Source organism: Mustela nigripes, chromosome 9 (assembly GCF_022355385.1).
Source record: "Mustela nigripes isolate SB6536 chromosome 9, MUSNIG.SB6536, whole genome shotgun sequence".
In the NCBI taxonomy this organism is placed as follows: Eukaryota; Metazoa; Chordata; class Mammalia; order Carnivora; family Mustelidae; genus Mustela; species Mustela nigripes.
In genome coordinates this window covers 10416740-10432459 of record NC_081565.1, presented here as the reverse complement: position 1 = coordinate 10432459, position 15720 = coordinate 10416740, and the positions used below count along the sequence as shown (strand labels likewise).

General features: G+C 57.7%; 1 protein-coding gene across 2 annotated transcripts in view; it reads left to right on the top strand.

Moving 5' to 3' along the window:
- The window catches only part of NEK6 (NIMA related kinase 6), an 81302-nt gene that overhangs the window by 34694 nt on the left and 30888 nt on the right, over positions 1 to 15720 (top strand). For both annotated transcript variants that reach the window (XM_059410840.1, XM_059410839.1), the window contains exons 2-4: positions 3141 to 3259; positions 12912 to 13052; positions 13976 to 14038. In XM_059410840.1, the coding sequence (XP_059266823.1) occupies positions 3170 to 3259; positions 12912 to 13052; positions 13976 to 14038 (294 nt within the window). In that variant the 5' untranslated portion in view covers positions 3141 to 3169. The remainder of the gene's footprint in view (positions 1 to 3140; positions 3260 to 12911; positions 13053 to 13975; positions 14039 to 15720) is intronic.

The window sequence follows — 15720 nt, the reverse complement described above, 5'->3', positions numbered from 1 at the left end:
TAACCACACGGGGCAAGTGGAGATGACCTTGGCAGACACCTGCTAAGCCTCTGCCCAGTATGACTTGCCCAGTCTCCCAGCTGGTGAGGGCCAGGGCCAAGAAGCAGACGCAGGCCCAGGCCCACTGGCCCCCAGAGGCTGAGTGGGGTTAGATGCGGGTGGGGGGAGACGTAGAGATGCACGCTGTGGTTCGTAGTCCACACGAGTCTGTGGGCCGGTGGGTGGGCTCCTGTGTGGGCCTGGCCACTGGGCGGCTTTGACACTTGCAGAGATAAAGACAGAACCTTCTTGCTGAAGACAGTTCTTCTCCAACCTCTCCCTGGAGGTCTCCCTAAGGGCAGAGGACGGTGAACATGTCACCCCGAGGGGTCTGGGGGGTGCAGCCCGCAGAGCCTGCAGGAGTCTAGGGTTTTATCTTAAAATGCATGCGCATTTTACATTCTCTTCCCTGTGAATCCGTTTATCACGCACACATCCCCCCCAACCCCCCACCCCACCACGGGTAACAGCAGCACTGCCTCCGGAAGCCAGAAGCCGCTCGTGTTTGCTTGTTTATCCTGGGGCTTTTCCTCCAGGGCCTCACTGTGTCCCCCTGCGGGTGTGCGCTCCGTGGTGAGAGCGCAGGCACAGATGGTGGCGAGACACCGAGGGGGCCGTGGTCCCATCTGCATTTCAGGAAGCCTCGGTGGCCCTCACAGAGGAGGGCTTGGTGAGCAAGGCATGGGCGCCGGGAGGCCCAGGGGCCGGGGTGGGAGGTGAGTCCCACACTGGGACAGAGTCAGGGGAATGGGTGGGTGGGGGGTGGCGAGAGGCCTCCAAAGTACAGACACACCCCCACAGCACCCTTCTCCTGCCCTGGATCCAGGACAAGAGATAAAAGAGAGCAAGAAATCTGTCCATAAAATGCCATGTCTGTGGGTTGAACCTGGCTCAGGGCTGGCAGCTTCACAACCAGGTGACAGCACGGGCCACGCCTGGCTGGACACAACCTTCGCCCCGCAGGCACTCCCCACTGCCGAGGGCTCCCCTGTGAGCCCGAGTCTGGTAGCCTTGCTTTCTTCCATCTCCTGTGTGCTCCAGAGCAGCTTTACCCCGAAGGAGCTGCCCGTGTTCGGAGTGTGAGGGAGGAGTCGGCCTGTCCTGAGGGCACCGAGGAAGAGTGGGTGCTGGACCCCAGAAGGCCTAGAGAGGCTTGGAGAACCTTCGAGGGCAGAGCTAGGGAGGCAGAACTGGAGTCCAGCTCAGTGGGACATCCTTTGATGAGGCATCACAGACATCCCTGAGCCTGGGCGGGCTGGATGCCACCCGCGGCAGCCGGAGAAGGAAAGGAGAGATTCCTCTCCCGCCGCCAGGACGCCCGTGTTCACGAGGGTGCGCCTTGACTTGGGAGGTCTGTGCAGCGGAGTTTGCTGAACCGCTGGACCCGGGGACGGCTCTCAGCCTGGGGCTTGGCTGCTGGGTGTCGATGGAGAGAGGCAGAGTCCGGGAGAAAGTGCTGTCTTCGGTTGGTTCTCCAGATGCAGGAGAAAGTGCTGCCTTCGGTTGGTTCTCCAGACGCAGGCCTTGCGAGTGAGCAAACCATGAGGGAGTGGGAGAAGCCGACGAGCTGGGGTGTGATCTCGGACCAAACCCGCAGCCTCCACCCAGGGCCTGGAGCATGAGTCACGCCTCCCACTGTCTGAGTGTCCTGACCCAGCCAAGGGCACTTTCACACTGGACCCCTTGGTCATTGTTTAATAGTTGTCCCAGGGGCTGCCAGTTCCTAGGGACTCGGGCTCTCCGGAGGGTATAGACAAAGCTGCTCCGACAGCCTGGGCCAGTCCTGAGGGGCTCTGTTTGGGGCGTGTGGAGTCTGTGGGGCAGCCGGGGGTGGGGGGTCTGGCAGAAGCAGCAACAGCCAGATTCGGGGGCCCCTTACCCATGCCTACTCTACAACAGTGGCCCCTTTTATTCTCCGCAGCCCTGTGGGAGCCCCGGCCTGGCCCTGGACCCAGGAGGTGCTGCAGAAACGCCTATGGCTACAGCACAGGCTTTCCTCCCAAGGAGGAGGGCTTTTCCCCTTGCGTCCCGGAGGGTTGCACGCGGTAGCCGGGTGCCGGCTCTCACCTCCAGCTGTACAGTGCTTCTCTGTGCCTCAGCCTTGGGCCCTGCCCCAGAGGCAGCGCTCTGCCAGGGAGGCTGGCATCGGGAGTGATTCTTAGATGACATTTCGCTCAGGCCCGGGCACATAGTGGTCGCTCAGTCAGCTGGGGTTACCATGGCAACTGGCAGCTAGCAACCTTGACTCTCCTAAGGGCCTCTGACATGGCAGCCCAAACCGTGGAGGTGCAGGGGACTGCTCCCTTGTGCAGAGGGCTCTGCACCTGCCCAGAGGTTTATGCCTATGAGGGGGAACCCATGGCCTTGGCCTTCCCTGCACTTGGAGCACCAGGGCCCAGCAAGGATGGAGATGTTGGGTCCTTCCTGCTGCTGCTACACAGTCTGACTCAGCGTCTCTCTCCTGGCCACCCGGGCGGTCAACCTGGGTTTTTGTGGGGGTGGTCATGGGGGCAGGGCTTTGTAACTGCCCCCAGGAGACAGGGAGGACAATAATGGGAAAGAACAAGACTTTGGTGGGAAGCCTGGGTGGCTCAATCGCTTAGGCGTCTGCCTTCAGCTCAGGTCATGATCCCAGGGTTCTGGGATGGAGCCCCGCATCGGGCTCTCTGCTCAACAAGGAGCCTGCTTCTCCCTTTCCTCCCTGCTTGTGCTCTCTCTCACTATCTCTTTCTCTCTCAAATAAATAAGTGAATAAAATCTTTAAAGAAAAAAAAAAAGTAAGAACCAGGCTGTGGAGCCTAGTACTTGTGGAGTTGAATGGGCACCTCCTTTGCTGGCCGGGTTGGGGCAGAGGGGATGCCTTTAGACTTTGCCCTGTGCAGAGCCTGTTTCCCCTCCCCGCAGTGGGGACAACCCTCGCAACCTTGTCAGACGGGGTACTGGAGGGAAGGTGTGTCACGTGGGCTCTTGAGTCCCAGCCCTGCACTCCAGGACCCCCGCCAGAACATGGGGTGAACGGACGCACGTCCCCCAGCCCAGGGCCGTCAAGGGGAGAAGGTGAACAGGCATGCGTCTAAGAAAGCCTGCGTTTTCTTTTGCAGCCCCGTGTGCCGTGAGGCTGGCATGCAGGATGGCCGGACAGCCCAGCCACATGCCCCCTGGAGGGAGCCCGAACAACCTCTGCCACAGCCCAGGGCCTGCCCATGCCCCGGACCCACAGGTGAGCCCTTTGCCTTTGTCTGCAGAGCGCTGGGGCCTCGACAAGGAGCTCGGGTCCCTGACTACCCCACCCAGACGGAGTCATTTCTGGAATGTTTCCAAGGGTGGGAGTGCAGCTCAGTACCAACCTGGTCAGCCCTGATACCACTCAGCAGCACTCAGAGACGCCTTCTCTGGGCCGGACTCCAGGATTTCCCTGTGAATGGAACAACTTTGTCTCAGCGGGATCAGGGCTGCTTAGAAAGGTCAGGAGAGAGGAGAGAGTGAGGGGCTCTGGGGAACAGGCAGCCCGTGCGTGGGGTCAGAAAGTGCTTCCTCACTCTCAGCTTCCTCACTCTCAGCTTCCCTTTTTGGTTTTAGCTCTGTCCTGGCCCTCTTCAGCCCTCTTCCTCTAGAACCAACAGAGCCTCAGGGCACTGGTTTCTTTACACCTGCCTCACGCTCTGCAGATCCTCAGAGAGCCAGGCCGCCTCCCGCAGCTTTTCCGAAGGTGGCTTCTGGGTTTCCCAGCTCATGCATCCTTTGCGGGTTTTGAATGTGCTGTTTCCTGGGTCTGGAGGGCCTCTCCCCGCTCCTCCTCCAGGCCTTGGTCCAAATGCTGCAGCTTCTAGGGAGCCTTCCTGTTCCCTCCATTCCCTCGCCTGTGCGGCCCAGGCACTGGGCTCTGGCCACAGCATCCCACTGGGGAACTGGTTCCTGTTCCTAAATGGGACGTCTGGGGCGAGGCTATACCCAACCCATCATCCCAGGCCAGGCCCAGAGGAGCCCCTCGATGCCGGCTGAGTTCATGAACAGCAGATACATGTGGCTGTGTGTGGGGAAGAAGCATGTCTGCTCTTAGAAGGCACACAGCCTCATGGGAGAGAAAGGGAGGAAACAGGGCAGAAGAAACTCAGGGACCCTTGGAGCTCCAGAAAGCACATGATCCTACCTAGATGGCCAGAGAGGCCGCCTTGAGGAATTGGGATGCAGAGGTCTGGTGGGGGCAGGCAGGCCAGGTCAGACAGAGCCAGGTGCTGTGGGTCCCTGGGGACAGCCTGGGATGATGAAAAGTCATGTCTAGGGTTGGCTTTTTCCCCAAAGCTAGGAGACCCAAATCAGGGGGAAACTTTGAGACAGCTACCTTTTTGAGTCCCAGAAGGCTCGTCGCAACCTCTAAGTACTCCTTCCTGTTGGAGGACGTCAGGTGGACTGCTGTTTGACCCACTTGGCCAGGGCTACCATGTGCAGTTGTGCGGGTGTGCACTGCACAAAAGCGCCTGGTCAAGGAGGCAGCTGAGTCTGAGATCCTTCTCCTACACCTGAGTTTTCATCAACCCATGTTCCCTGTGTGGGGCTCCATCAGCCCAAAAGAAGGAACAATTTTATAGATTCACACAGGGGTGAGACATGTGAACTAGTAGACTAATGTGTGTGTATGCACGCACGCATGTGTCTGTGTGCACATGCACACCCCCGCCCCCGACACACACACAGTGTCCTAGGGCATCTGCCCTGTTGGTGCTTTCCACTCCCATTACTGGATGGGACACGGGCCCATTTCCCAGGTGGAATTTGGGGAGGTAGATCCCAGAAAGCCCAAAGGCCCGTGGATGCTGCTGGTGCCGAGTCCACCAGGACAGCTCACTGATGCTGGGGCCAGTGCAGCCTCCTCGGGTAATGTAGCAATTTGTCATATTAAGTCATTCACTAACAATTGAGTCCCCCTTGATTAATCTCCCAGAATTAGCCAGTTGCATTTTGAGCAATTAGGGTTAATTACAGCCTCATTTGGCAGAGGAGAGAGCCCCGTAATTATTTCGCAAACAAGGCAAGGCGGCGGCGGGCGGCGGCGTCCGGGCGTCTGGTTGCACATGTTGGAGTGGGTAATGACACAGTTAAGTGGAATTAGACACGATTCCCATCGTTGGGCAGCGGCCGTCAGCAAAGGAGCCCTGCGTCCCACCAGCATCTGGCCGGGGTAGCCAAACCAGGGTGCGCAGCCGTGTAGACACCAGCATGGCATGGGGCGGGGCGAGAAGGGAATGAGGCCAGGCAGCCGCTTCCTCTCTCCTCTGCTCATGAAGTGCAGGTATTTAAACACCGTCTGGGGAGACATCGTGGCCCCAATCTTGCCTGTTTCGGGACATAGAAACACCTCAGATTGACAGCAGAGGCATTTTCCTTGAAGGCAGGAGGCCCTGCTGTTTCCCTGAAATCATCCTTAGAAAAAGGAGCTGGGGCTCTCGATGGCGAGAGTACTGCACTCGGTCCAGACCAGGTGGGGCTCGGATCCCAACTCCAGCCCTCACCAGCCAGGCCACAGCTGGTAAGTGAGTTGAGCCTCCGTTTCCTCATCTGTGAAATGGGGCCATGAAGACTAAGTGAGATGGACTACTCTAAACCCCCAGCATGGCGTCGGACGTTGTGGGTGTTAAGGAAATGCGTGCCACTCATTTCATTCTTCTCTTTGAGCCTTCATTTTCATGTTCGTGGCTCAGGAGCCCAGAGCTGAAATGCCCACAGTGTCGAAGGGACCACTTAGCAACCACTCAAACTGGTTCTGTTAAGTTTCTGTGCCCAAGGCTGGTGGTTTATCATTTCTGGGAGTTTTCTAGCTGTGAGAGCCGTCCGCTTATTAAAACACGTTTGCTGAACCCGGTGGAGTCACAAGTGAAATTACTGAGGTTTCAAATGAGTGAATGAGGGCGTGCATGTAATTGAGGGGAAGAGCTCTAAGGCCGGATGCTCTAGGACTTTACCACTTCGCGGCAGAGCGTTTTTCATCAGGAATGAAACAGAGCTGACCGACTAAGAGTCATGTGAATTTGCAAGAAGGGAAAAGGTGCTCTTGTCTGAGAATGGCCTGGTTAATGTGTCTTCCATCTGGAAAGTCTTTGCAAAGCTGCGTGGGGCGTGCCAAGTTCAGATAGATTGGGCCCTGTTCAGAGAAAGGAATGCGCCTTACTTCTCAGGATGGGACGGCCGCTTCTGGATCTGAATCGCACAGGCCAAAACCTTTATGAGAATCTTCCCCAAGCAGTGTTGGCAATTAGGTAAGATTTAACGGCCACATATTAACAGCTGTTAAAATCCAAGAAGTGTTTGCTGACGTGTTGTAAATTCAGCAAATGCTTGTCTCGTTTCTTGCCTCCTTTCTGCCCGACCCAGAAGTGGGGCCTCGTGCAAGGGGCAGGGTCCCACGGAGGGATGGGTGGACGCTGAGGGAGCCCGGGGGGGGGGGGGGGGGGCAGGGAAGGTTCTAGAGACAGGACAGGTGGGCTGGCGATGATTTGGGGCAGGACAGGGAGAGGTGGCTATCCCGGGAAGAGGAAGGAGCCAGGCCTGAAGGTGCAGGACCAGTCAGGTTAGGCAAGGGTTTAAATACCAGTGCTGGGATGGGGAATGGCTGGTCTGTGTGAAAGGCTGCGTCATTTGGAATTGAGTCTATAGTGAATGAGGGGCGAGCCCGTTAGTGGGTTCGGGTGGACAAGGGAGCTCGCATTTTAGAAAGACCACGGGTTGCAGGCACTCATGGCACAAGTGGGATGAAAATAGGAGATGAGGAGGCCGCTGCCTTCTGCCTGGTGAGATGATTCCGTGGCCTTAAATGGCTGGATATTCGGAGAGAAGATTCCAGAGACTTGCAGGATGAAACCAAGTGCTCTTGGTAGCTGAAGGGATGAGGGAGAGCTGAGTCAAGGATGGACCCAGGTTTCTGGCTGATGCTAGTCACTGGGGCCAGACCCAGCTTCTCTTAGGTATGTGTAAGCTCAGCTTTCTCTGAGCTCAGCCAGCGGGAACTGTCCTGAGGGACCCGCTGCGCTGAGGTGATGCTAGGCTTTGTTATCAGGTGACTCCCATGTTTTGGGCACCTTGCATGCTATTCCCATGTGCTGATGGCCCTGGGAGCTGAGTGAGATCTCCAGGCTAGGACGGTCATGGCGGTGGTTGTCCCAATAACATGAAACCTGGCTCTTCCTTGTCCCATCCGCCCACTGGCCAGGAACCAGGCCTTATTCAGAACCCGCTAGGGCAGGGCAGGCAACCGAGATAAATACCGGGTGCGTTTTGGTCCTGAGGAGCAGAGCCAGGGGCCTCCTCCTCCCGTGGACCCACGGCACCCCTTCTCGCCCCCAGGTCTGCAAGCCGGAAGATGAGCTTTGGGTTTGAAATTAACCAGATTGTGGAGAGCTGAGTGGGGTCGGCCTCGGAAAGAGCCTGACAATATGGACTCTGTGTAAACCCTGCCCTTCTTTTGTGTTACACGGACTTAAAACCCATCACCGTATACACATATACCGAATCCATTAGAACTCCCTATACACGGTGTCAGATGTCTTTAAAGGTGAAATTCGTTTACAGGAAATGTCATTCTGATGAAGTATGCTTTTTAAAATCACAGAAACAGTTGCCTTAAAATTAATGATGCATTGCAAATATCAGAGAAAAAAAAGACCCATTCAGTGTAAAGATGATTAAAATTCAGGTCAGAAGTCTGACTTAGTCAGGCTAAATTTTTTAATGAGATTTCAGGAAATTAATTGGGCGAATGCATTTTTATTCTTTTAACATGTGATTTTATGCTCCTGTTTTTTTTTTTTTTTTTTAAAAGGGATTTGTCGATGGCTGAGGCTTATTGTGGTTCAAATATTTTAAACTCAAATTAGCATGGGGTGGGAGGTGTTTGTGGCCTAATTTGATCTGACTTGGAGAAGAGAGCCTGGGTTTCTCTGAGCTTTCCAGAGTGGTTCACTGCTCCCCCCACACCCATTTCCAGCCTTGGTGCACCCTGGGGTGGGGGGCGGTGGGACTGGGGATAGAGGTGACCTGGGGACCTTGGCCCTCTCCTGGGCTCCTGGTTCTGCCAAGCCTCCTGTGGTCCAGGGAGTTGCTCCCCGAGGCTCCTCCTCTCTCTGAGATGGCATTTCCCTGCCCAGGGCAGTGCAGACCCCCTCCTTCTGCCCATTGCGGTCAGCATCCCTCCCACCTCCTTCCCAGCCTCTCCACCCACCTGCCCCTCCTCTGGGGGAGACCTGAGGGGCTCCCACACTGGAGAAGGCAGGTGAGGAGTCAGAAATGACTTCTGCCAGCATTTTCCCTGCGAGTGTCCCACAGCCTAGCCCTAGACAGGGAGGTGAGGCGAGCCCGTTGTGTAGCACAGTCCCTCGGCAAACAGTCCTGGGTGTGACCCGTGCAGGGGACAGTGATGTCAGAAGCTATAGGGACACAGGCACCTCCCTGCTTTTCTGCAGTCAGGTGACAGTGGATCAGCAACCTCTCTGAGCCTCAGCTTTTCATCTGTGAAATGGGGCCATGAAGACTGAGTGAGATGGGCTACTCTGAAACCCCAGCATGGCGTCTGACGTCATGGCTGTCACCCATCTTGTTCTTAGATCTCCAAATTCATTTTAGTTTTCATAGTTGAAGAGCCCAGAGCTGGCTGTAGCCCCAGCACAGACCCTCAAAGGGATGGGGATGGCGGTACAGCCCCTGAGAGCTCCCTGCCTCGGCTCGTCCTCAGCCCCCTGGGAGGCAGGTGTAGTAGCCCCAGTCCTCGCTCTGCAGACAGAGCAACGGTGATACCCCTAATGACAGTAACAGCCACATAGCGTCTCCCCGGTGCCTTCACTCAGTAACCTGCTTACCCACTCCCCGCAGCCCTCGGAATGGGGCACCGTTATCACCTGAATTGTACATGGGAGGAAACTGAGGCTCAGAGTGCTTGTGCGCAGCCCCGAGCCAGCGCTTGGCAGATCTGGGGTTTGAACCCAGGCCTCCCTCTGCTCCCCAGTGTCAGTGTCTCCTCTGAGGGAGCCAGAGTGGCAGTCACCCGTCTGCCAGGCTGTGCCCCCACCCCGGGCTGGTGCTCACTTCCCCAGGAGCCAGCACGGGGCTGCAGACGGAACGGGGGCCCGTGCACACAGCGAGAAGAGCAGTTTTCAGAAAGGCGATTGGGATTACCACCCTCGAGCCAGCGTAGTGCGAGCCGGTCGGGGCCCCCAGCTCAGAGCTTCCCAGACCGTTGGCACCACCTCAGGTCCCGGAATCCTCAGAGAAACCCCGGGGCCGAGATCACTGATGTTCCCCTGATGTCGCGCATGGACTCACTCGGCTACAGGAGCCAGAGCAGAGCTCACTGAGGGCTGAGGGAGGAGTGGAGGAAGCCCTTGGAGGTGGCAGTGGGGAGAGGCCTGGTCTTATGGACCAAGAACTCCCTTCACCTTCTCCTCTTGCCCTCACAGCCCCTGAGTTACGTCATAGTCTGGGCCCTACTGCTCAGGCACTGCGCCTGCCTGAACAGAGGGCGGCAGGGGGGTGGGGCGACGGGACCCCACCTGTGATCCTCACCCCTGTGACCATGCTGGTGTCCCCGAGCCTGCCCACACTGTCCCCCTGCCACGGGGTGCTGCCTGCATGGGAGGAACCCGCCCCCTGCCCCAGCGTTGCGGCTCATTCCTCTAATTAGGTCGAATGGGTTGTGACAGGAAATGCAAATCTGGGTCATTGCATATGCAGATGTCGACTGGAGTCTGGGGATGCCGGGATGCCGGCTGGGATGTCCCCTGTCCTCTTGGGGAGTCTCCTGGGGCAGCAGCAGTGGGGTCTATCGGGGAGTCCAGGTCTCAGCTCCCCACGGACCAGCCGTGTGATGGCGCCTCTGTTCCCTTCTCTATGACATGGGATGAAGGAGCCTTGCCTTACCAGGGCGTGAGGCGGTTTCAGTCACAAAACCTGTGGGAGCAGCTGGTGTGGAACTGCCCCGTGGTAGGTGCCCAATGCCCCACGGACGTCCTGGCAGCTTCGAAGGCAAGTGTGACCCCTCCGGGTGTGAGGAAGTTGCCTCCTTCGGAGGTGGTGGGACTTCGGCCGCACTTGGAAGGGCCAGTAGCTGCATCCCAAAGGCCCACGGCACACTGGGCTGCTTGGGGCACATTCCTTTGTGTCATTGGACAAACAGGCCCTGAGCTCTTGCTCTGGGCAGGTCAGACACCTGTGCTCAGGGGACACGGAGGGGACGAAGACAGGGGTGCATTTTTGGAGAGGCCCGTGTTTGGGAGGGCAGAGGCTGAGGTTCCTGGAAGAGAGAAGCCAACGGAGTCAGGAAGCCTAGTCCTGGCTAGTCATGGGATCGTGAAGGAAATGCAGAGGACGAATCAGAGTTGGGAGGTCACCTGGTAGAGCTCAGTGGGAGAGACTGCAGAGTCCCCAGTCCAGGGTCAGATCCCGCCCATGACTCATTGTGAGGTCTGGAGCCGGTCCCTGCCTCCCCACAAGCCTCAGTTTCCTGAAGTATGGGGATAATAGTGATGCCTACTTACGGGGTCATGGGCAGTGTTCTGCACAGTGCATGGCACACAGTAAGTGCTCAATAAATGCTCACTCTTCTTAAATGGGCGCTTAGTGTACAGGTGGGTTAATTGCTCTTATTTAGGAACTTAGCTGACAGATGCTAGCGAGTGCTGGATAAGAATGTGGTCTTTCTCCTCCACCAGCCCCCCTCCCCCACTGCTCAGCCCCCAGTAGAGAGCGGCTTCAAATCCTTCACCAGGGGAGGTAATTAGGCCTCAAGACTTCAGAGTCAAAGTTGGCCCAACACTTACCTTGCTAAGGGAAGGAGACAGTGGGCTTCGAGGCTCAGACTTCCATCATTCACTTCTAGCAGGGGGCAGTGGGGGGATGTTCCTTGGCACAGAGCTGGGTCTGAGCAGGTTCAGAAAGGCCAAGAGTGGGAGTGAGGAGTAACTGCTCAGGGGCCTTCTCTCCTGCTCCAGCCCCGGCTGGTTGGTCATAAGGACCACTGAGCACCTACTGTGTGTGTATGTGTGTGTGGTCGGGGTGGGGGGGCGCTCAGCGATCTCACGTGGTCCTTACAGCGACCCTGTGAGACAGACATGCTTCCACACTTCTGCCTTGCAGACAGGAAACTGGGGCAGAGTGGGATGGCTTGGGTCACTGCCCAAGATCACCAGCCAGGGACCCAGGAAATACGCATAAGGAAATATACATAAGGATGTTTATTGCACCATTATTTATAGTGACCACAGACTGGAAACAAGCTTACCGGAGAGCATATAGAGTATTGTACAGTTATTTAAATCCCCGTCATTGGACAATATCCATCAGTTACTGAGAGAGGGAAAAGCCGATCTTAGAGTAACGTGTTCTCATGATTCTGGGTGTTTAAAAAGTGCGCTATCTTGGGGCACCTGGGTGGCTCAGTGGGTTAAAGCCTCTGCTTTTGGCTCAGGTCATGATCTCAGGGTCCTGAGATCGAGTTCCGCATCAGGCTCTCTGCTCAGCAGGGAGCCCGCTTCCTCCTCTCTCTCTGCCTGCCTCTCTGCCTACTTGTGATCTCTGTCAAATAATTAAATCTTTAAAAAAAAAACCCTGAACATTGGTGTAGTAAAGACAAAGAAGGAAAAATGGAAGTTGATTAAGAACAGACGTCCTGAGCAGGATGCCAGTCACACAGGGCTCCCCAGGCTCCTGCCAGGGCTTCTTTGTCTAAGAGGTTGGGATTCGGGTTAAGGAGAGTTCTAGAACGCAGCCCAATAAAATACCCGGTCTTCCACCCCCTTGGGTGTTTCCAGCCCCAGTCTGGAAAAGGCCTTTTCAGATCAGAAAATGCAAACCTGGTCCTTCCTGCCTCGGTGGGGCTCTCGGTGTTTCTCATCCCACCCCCACACCCCCAAATGAACTCCGCAGATGTTTCTGTAGCCCTTCTACATGCGAGACCCTGTCCTCGCACTGCTCCCAGCCCAGAGGGTCCCCAGCGGCAGTGACCTCCGCCCCAGAGTGGGGAGTGGGGGCTGTAGCGGGAAGGGGGGACAGAACCGAGCCGCGGCCCCTCCCTCCCCACCGCCAGGGTTCCAGGGCCTGAGTGTGTCCCCCTTTCTCTCCTTCTTCCCAGAGCGTGTCCCACGTGTGGTGTGGGAATGGGGAGGGGGTCCCTCGCCCAGCATCTCGATCCCAGGGCAGGTCCGACTGCTCCATGGTCGGTCTCAGCCCGGGCCCCTGGCAAGTTGGCACGAAGCGTCCGGATTCTTCCTGTCGCCGTAAAGGGGGTTGTTTCTCCATACAAGGGCTCAGAACGGTAAAGCTGCCGACGGAAGCCGGTTTTCTCAAGGCGAGACGGGAGCAGGCAGCCCAGGAGGGGGAAGTTGCCACATCTGACAGTGACTTGCAGGCGCAGGGTCGGGGACTACACGTGGAAGGCCATGGGGCCAGGGAGACCCAGCAGGGCCTCCCCCTCGCTGTGTGACCTTGACAGATCACTTCCTTCACCCCTTAATTGCCCCTGTTCTGCTTGCTGGCTCCGACCCGGGCACCAGGGATTCAGGAGTGAACAAGGTGGGCAAGGCCCTGGCCCCAGGGGCTCACCTTTCTGGGAGCAGGAGATGGGAACACACAGTCTAATGAACGATCAGGTAATGAGGGCCGGTGGACACCCGCAGCCTCAGGGTCTTGTCTGCAGAGTGGGGGTGTCATGGCGTGGACAGCCCCTGGGGGGGGCGATAAAGTCTCTGGCAGCGACACTGGCAGTCACAGTCCTTCCTTCACCTTGGAGGAGCTAGGGGGGTCGCCGGGTTCTGTAGGGGGGCTCCCGCTGCCAAGGTCCCGGCCCCTCACTGCAGCCTGGTGGCCGCTGATGGCCTCTGTCTCTCCTCCAGAGGCACCCAAACACCCTGTCTTTTCGCTGCTCGCTGGCCGACTTCCAGATCGAGAAGAAGATAGGCCGAGGACAGTTCAGTGAGGTGTACAAGGCCACCTGCCTGCTGGACAGGAAGACGGTGGCTCTGAAGAAGGTGCAGGTGAGCCATCTCCCTCGTGGGGTCAAAGCCCGGTCACAGGAGCCAGCTTCTGTGTCTAAACTTTTTGGCCCTGGGCCAGTTGCTGCCCCTTCCTTCTCGCTCCCTTCCCCTGCAATCAGGACCCTACTCTGTGGGCCATGGGAAGCATTAGCTGGGCTACTGCTGCTGAAAGCTCCTTGCAAGCCATAAAGGAAAAGGGAAATGAGCATACATTGAGCGCCACTGTATAATGGGCCATGACTTGAGAACGGCCTGCCAGGTCACCCCATTTTTCAGGTCAGGAAAGCTGCAGAGGCCTGAGTATCGATCTCACCGGGCCCACAGAGCGAGCTGATGGGGAGCTCAGACTCCGACCCGCACCTGCTCACCCTAAACCCCACACTTGCTGCTCGCCTCTGGGCTTGAGAGCCTTTTCTGGCTTCCGTAGGAACGGGGCTTGAGCACGTGAAGCCAGGAGGCATCTCACTGAGGGCCACTGGGTTTGGCCCCAGAAGGAGCTTTATTTAAACCTTCCCGCAGAGCTTCCCTGACACCTCACTTTGCTCATTTGTCCTTTAAGAATAGGATTAACAGCCTGGGCCCGGGAGGCCCGGGAGAGAGAAGGTGACTCAGACGACTCAGGTGACTCAGACGCTGCCCCGCTGCCCCGCTGCCCCGGGTGGGGAGCCTGGCGGCAGACCCACGGGGTGGTTTCCTTGCTGGTCTGCAGACTGCCAACCACATGGGGCTCCAGGCCACTGGAGGCGAGACGGGCCCCTCTGCTGGGAAAAGACCTGTTGGTCTTCCTAGGAGGGGCTCGTCTGGCTCTTTGTCCTGCTTTTTTGTGCCAAGATGGGTTTTGGGAGTTCCAGTCCTCGTGGCGCCCAGTGGGGGCTCTGGGAGCTGGGTGTTAACCAGTCTTTCTCTTTTTCCTCTGGCTCAAGATATTCGAGATGATGGACGCCAAAGCCAGGCAGGACTGTGTCAAGGAGATTGGCCTCCTGAAGGTAAGCACCCTGGGGTGAGCAGGAGACCCTCACTTCCTTGTGGTGGCCTGGTCCCCGGACTGGGCCACCTCATGGCCACCACAGCCCAGGGCCTCTTAGGTTCCGAGACAACAGCCTTTTCAGCCCAGGTGGCTTTGTCATGGCTGGGTGAGTGGAGGCCCCACCTCACCTCTCTGCCCAGCCCTCGTGGTGCCCCCGACTCACTGTCCTCGCCCATGTTGGTTGTGCTTATGGACGGCAGCGCACGGTACCGAAGGCCTTCCCCCTCGGGGCACCGAGTCACTGCCACCCAGCAGAAACTCCCCCGGGGACTCAGTGAGGCTGGCCTGGAATGGTGGAGAGGCCGCAAAACCAGATATGTGGCCCAGGGTTCCTGGTGCCTGAGGGACCTGGGTTGTCACCTTGCTGGGCTCTTCCCAGACCTCCCCAAAGAGGAGGCAGGGTGTCCACGTGGGAGTGGCTTACAGGAAGGACACACGTGCCAGGGCACCTTGGGGTGGGGGATGGTGATCTTTCCTTCCCTCCCCCGCTGGCTTCCTCACTGGTCTCCCCAGCGTCAGAGACAGCAGAACTTTCTGGACTAGACTTAGCCCCTGCCTAGGGCTGCTCCCTCCTGGAGATCCCTCCCTGTTCCCAAGGCTTAGGCATCTACCTGGGGTCTCAGAGGTGATGGTGGAGGAGGAATGGGATGGGTTTCAGAGGCCCAGGAGCCCGAGTTCAAATTCTGATGTCTTCATTTATAAGCCCTGTGACCCTAAAGCAAGTGACGGAGCCTCCGGGAGTGTCCATTTGCCCGTCTGCTCAGCGGTGAGAGTATCTGCCGTGCGGAATACGGGCAGTTATAGAAGATTAAATAGTGTCTGCAGAGGGCCCAGCGCAGTGGAGCACCCAGCAGGCGCGCACTTGGCGTTGGCCCTTTCTGCGCGGCGGAGGGCTGGGCCACAGACACGGACACCCTCCCGCGGGGTCTAGACAACCCATTTGCACTAGTGGGTCTGCCCTGGGCTCTCAGGCCCCATCCCTTCCCTCAGCGACTCCCAAGCAGTGGGGAGCAGCCCAGCAGCCCAGCCGTGTGACTATGGGGGTGAGGCTGGCTACCCTTGGGCCCAGGGAGTGCAGGAGAAGCCCTGCAGAGCTCAGGGTCCCGTCCCAGAATCTGGAAGCCGACAGGAGCCTGCTGCCAGGGTCCTGGCCATGAGCAACTGGTGGGACCAGGCTGTGGTGGCCTTGGATGCCACATCCAAGAGGTGGGACTCAAATGTGGGAACAACAGCAGAGCCCCTGAAGAGGCTGCGAACAGCAGTTATGGGGCCCCCTGGGACTCACGAGCCCTCCCTGGGAGGGGACCCCGGCCACGAGGGGTCACGGTGAGGCTTATCAGGAGGCGTCGTCAACTCCGGCTATCCCAGGTCCAAAAAGTCCCTTCAAATAACGTGGTTTAAATTTTACGTGACAGTCAACTTTGGGCCCCGGGTGTGATCTCAGGACTCTGATTCCCCAGCGCTGGGGACTGGCTGTCCCGGTCACCCATACTCTCTCCCTTCTTGTGGCCAAGAACGCACGTGTGCCATTCACAGCAAGGAAGGATCTGCGTGTGCGCACATAGTCCCCGGTCTCCAGTGAAGGGAGCCAGGCTTGGTGTGACCTGGGAGGCTCTGTCTCTTCTTGGGCTGCCGTGTGGT